This window comes from Penaeus japonicus, unplaced genomic scaffold (genome assembly GCF_977035675.1).
Source record: "Penaeus japonicus unplaced genomic scaffold, GWHDUDI00000001_assembly GWHDUDI00000002, whole genome shotgun sequence".
Classification (NCBI taxonomy): domain Eukaryota; kingdom Metazoa; phylum Arthropoda; class Malacostraca; order Decapoda; family Penaeidae; genus Penaeus; species Penaeus japonicus.
Window position 1 is genome coordinate 46,433,390 of NW_028234404.1, and position 5,000 is coordinate 46,438,389.

At 41.2% G+C, this 5,000-nt stretch overlaps 1 protein-coding gene across 1 annotated transcript in view; it reads left to right on the forward strand.

Moving 5' to 3' along the window:
- The first annotated feature begins 3,421 nt into the window (after positions 1-3,421).
- LOC147472400 (uncharacterized) overlaps positions 3,422-5,000 on the forward strand; it is a 458,727-nt gene continuing 457,148 nt past the window's right edge. The window contains exon 1 of the mRNA XM_086545675.1: positions 3,422-3,505. Coding sequence (XP_086401801.1) covers positions 3,422-3,505 — 84 coding nt within the window. The remainder of the gene's footprint in view (positions 3,506-5,000) is intronic.

The window sequence follows — 5,000 nt, forward strand, 5'->3', positions numbered from 1 at the left end:
TCTCTCTCCCTCTCGCTCCCTCCCCTTCTCCTTTCTCTTCTCCTTCTACTTCTCTCTATCTTCTCTCTCTCTCTCTCTCTCTCTCTCTCTCTCTCTCTTTCTCTCTCTCGCTGTCTCTCTCTCTCTGTCTCTCTCTCTCTTTTACGGTGTGTGTTTGTGTTTATGTGTATGTGTATGTGCGTGTGTGCATGTCTGTGTGTGTGTGTGTGTGTGTGTGTGTGTGTGTGTGTGTGTGTATGCGTCTGTGTATGTGTGTGTGTGTGTGTGTGTGTGTGTGTGCAAGTGTGTGTGTGTGAGAGAGAGAGAGAGCGAGAGAGAGAGAGAGAGAGAGAGAGAGAGAGAGAGAGAGAGAGAGAGAGAGAGAGAGAGAGAGAGAGAGAGAGAGAGAGAGAGCCTAAGTAAACGTAAGCTTGAAAGAAACAGATTCTTACAAATTAGTATTTTCATTGTTGCTATTACTAACATTTTCATTATCAAAATCATTAGATTATTTTTTCATTATATATTTGTATATATATATATATATATATATATATATATATATATATATATATATATATATATATATACACACGCACACGTCATTTACGCACACACACACAAAACACACACACCTCACACACACACACACACACACACAACCGACACAAAACCCACAACACACACACACGCACACACACACATGCACACACACATACAAACACACTCACCACACACTCACACAAAACTCACACACACACACACACACACACACACACACACACACACACAACCACACGCCCCCACACACAACACACACACACACACACACCACGCACGCAGCACGCAACGCACGCACACGCACCATATATATGTATACACACACACATTACAAACACACACAACACACACATATATATTATATATATATATATATCATATATATATATCACTATATATAATATATATATATATAATATATATATTACATAATGTATATACATATATATATGTATACATATATATATACATATATATGTATAGACTCGTTATATGTATATATACTATATGTATATATATGTGTATATATATATATATATTATATATATATATATATACTATAAATATACATATATATTTATATGTATATGTATATATACTTATATATGTGTATATGTATATCTATACATATATATGCTCGTATATATATGTATATATATGTATATATGTATATCTATATATTATATATATATATATATATATATATATATATATATATATATATATATATATATGTGTGTGTGTGTGTGTGTGTGTGTGTGTGTGTGTAATGTATATATAAATGTATGTGTGTGTGTGTGTAAATAGAGCAAAATAAAACGAAAACGTTCTAACAAGACATACACTGAAAGACAACAAGAACAACAATGATAAGTAGATAAATACATTTTGATAATTACGGTAACTATGACAAATTCGATATTTCATTTGATAATCTTGATAAGTCATAGGAACAACAACTGCAATATATTGATAATAGCAATGATGATGATTATAATAAACAAAAAAAATGATACTAATGAATGATATTATAACATCAGTCATAATAATAATTATGTTAATGATAGTAATGATGATAATAATGATAACAATGATAATGATGATGATGATATTGATCATTATAATAATGATGATAATAGTTATGATAATGATAAGAATGATAATAGTAATGATAATAATAGCATATCATCATCATGCTACTACCACTAGTGATGATAAAGAATGATAATCATGATCGTCATCACCATCACTATTGTTATCTGTTATCAGCAATTTACCGTCGAAATTTCTTTTTCTTTTTTTTTTTCTTTTTTTTTACTTTTCAAAGAATTATCCTTTCATTTCTACAATAACTCTCAGTGCCCTTTTTTGCCATGCACAGTGAAGACACGCATGTTCGCGGAAATGCACGTGTTATCCCAGGAATTTCACTCGCCTGCTTGGTAGTGCTTGCATGGAAATCGTTGATAACCTTCTTGGAATATAAGCTGTTCTTGAAAGCATGATCAAAGGTTCTCCTTCTTGCTTGCATATTTCTAGACCGTTATGGCTTTATTTCTTTCTTCTTTTTTTTTCTTGTTTTTTAGATGTTGAAATACGATGATGATGATGATGATGGTGACGGTGGTGATGTTGATTAGGATGATGATGGTGGTGAAAAGTGTGATGGTAGTGGTTGTGAGGATGGCGATGGTGGTGGTGGTTGGAGTAGCGATGATGATCGTGGTAGTGGTGATGATTATGATCGCGGTGATGATGATAATGATAGGAGTAGTGATAATACTGGTGGTAGTGATGATGACGGTGGTGGGAATAGTGATGATAATGGTGTGTCATCATCACGATCAACGACACGAACTAACAACCTCAGAATCATCACCGTCACCTCACTCCCCTTCACCTTTCCCCTCGCGCATATTAACTACCCTCACTGCTCTGCCACACCACCTGTCACCGCCTTTTCTTTCCATACCATCTGCCTTCACATTCCCCTCTACCAGCTGACTCATAACTTCAACACGACATTGACCGCCCCCCCCCCCTTCTCCTCCTCCTCCTCCTCTTCCTCGTCCTCTTTCTCTTCCCCCTCTTCCTCTCCCTCTTCCTCGTCGTCGTCCTCCTCCTCCTCGTCCTCTTCATTCCCTCCTCCTCTTCATCCTTCTCTTCTTCTTCCTTATCGCGGAAAACGACGAACGGAAAGAGGAGAGGAGGAGGAAGAGACGACGAGGAAGAGGATGGCAACGAAGCAGAGGATGCACCGGCGCGGCCGGAAGGCAAGGAGACCCCTCCTCCTCTCCGACGGGGGGCCGAAGCCTCTCCTCACTCCTCCTCTTCCTCCTCCTCCTCCTTTTCCTCCTCCTCCTCCTCTTCCTCCTCCTCCTCCTACTACTATTACTACTACTACTACTACTACTACTACTACTACTACTACTGCTACTACTGCTACTACTACTACTACTGCTACTGCTACTACTACTACTACCACTACTACACCTACTCTTCCCTTGCTCCCCTCGTCTGCCGTCCCCTTCTCCCCTCTACACCCCCCACCCACACCACGTGCCATTGTCACTTCCCCCGTAGATCTACCCTACATCACACCTAACTGTAATTCTGTTTCATACCACCTGTAATTTGAGGGGATTCGCCGCCGGGCAGGTGCTCTCTGTTCCCTTAGCCTTGAAAGGGATTCTTGATATGAGGGGAAAGGGGAAGAAGAGGAAGGGGATGAGGGGAGGAAGGGGAAGAGGGGTGGGGGAGGGAGGGGAAGAGGGGTGGGGGAGGGAGGGGGAGAGGGGTGGGGGAGGGGAGAGTGATGTATGTAGGGGTGTGAGGGGGGAGCTGGTGCGAGGGCTAAGTGGTAACATATTTATTTTTTCGGATGATTTTCGACGAAGAGGAGCACAAACGTGCCTCAGCGTCACAGGCCCCAGTGAGCTTTTTGATGTCCGCGCCTCTAGGCCGGGTTTGTCAAAATAAAGTTCCAATGTCGTATTAAATATAGTTGCACGCACTGCAGAACATTTCATATGATTGCACTCTTTTATAGGAAATTTGAATTTGAATTTGTAATACTTTGCATACGTTTGATGTTCGCGTTGCCATGGAAACGTTCGTATGTGGGCGGGTAGCGTGGCGGGTGAGACCGGATCGTCATCGAACGAGCCTCGAGTGGGGGCAGAGGTATACTGTCGCATTTTGTACATCTCTCTCCCCCCTATACTCTCCCCCTCTGGTAACTCCTCTCTTTTATGCAAGGGGGTAAGAAAGCCCCGATGCCGGAGAACCATATGAAATTTTTGGAATATGCAAAGAAGTCCGGAACGCACATACGCCGCCGGAATATGCTCATTGAGTTATGGAAATGCGTGAACGGAGGGGATTTGCGTGTGTAATTAAATGGCAGAGCGGTATTGGTGGCAGTTTTAATAACAAAGCCCTTAGCACGGCCGTTAGGAACGTGGTCCCCGGATGTGTTATTAGCGTGAACCGATGGTGGGGCTAGGACTAGGCCGGGAAGAAGGGGCTATGTTGAGGCTGTGGTGGCACTCAAAGAAAGATTAATTAGCTAGGTTAGGTTAAGAATCTAGGATAGGGTGTATTTGTTGAGGCTATGTGGAGGTTATAATTGTATTTTAAAGGGAGAATGATTAGCAAGCATGTTAGGTCATTGGAGGAGAGGAAGCATTTGATGCTGGTGTTGAGATTAGATGTTAAGTAATCTGTTTAAACGAGAGAGGTCAATCGTGAAAAAATGGGGCTCTGTAGCAGATTAAGTGATAGTTGAGTATTCGAACCGGAGGGTTGGAAGAGAGGAAGCGTGCCTTGGAGGAGGTTTATCAAAGGGAATAACTACGGCTATATGTGCTATGTACATCAATATTCACGTTGGCTGTTGATAACTTGAATGACGAGGGAATCGTAGACATTGCATCCAGGCGTAATCACCACGTAATCCTACAAGTAAAAAAAAAAAAAAAAAAAAAAAAACAGAAAAAGAAAAAAGAAAGACAAGAAATCATTAACGCCTTGTGAAATCATGAATGAAAAGGAGCCTGCATATAAAATTTCCTACGCTGACAAAGTTGTTCTCATTAGTTTAATTAACCTGTCCGAATGCCAACCAGGGGAGCTGTGTCTTCGGGGGTGCCACAGTCAGCGAAGTTTTCAAAGCGCAGCAGGCTAATCGACCCATGAAACGAGCGGAATTATGCCAAAGCAAGGGAGAGGGAGTCGTGTGTCAAACAAACAGATAGACCGAGGCAAAAAAAAGAGAGAAAAAAAGAAAAGAAAAAAAAAGATAATGAACAAATCGACACTTGAAGTCGAGGTGGACACATGAGTCAGCCCAGAGCCACCTGAGCCCCGTCGTGGCCACGTGAGAAGGACGCGGACACACGAGAAACAAGCCGGAGCAAAGGTATACCTAAGGCGGTTATTGACACTCGGAAAGCAATCAG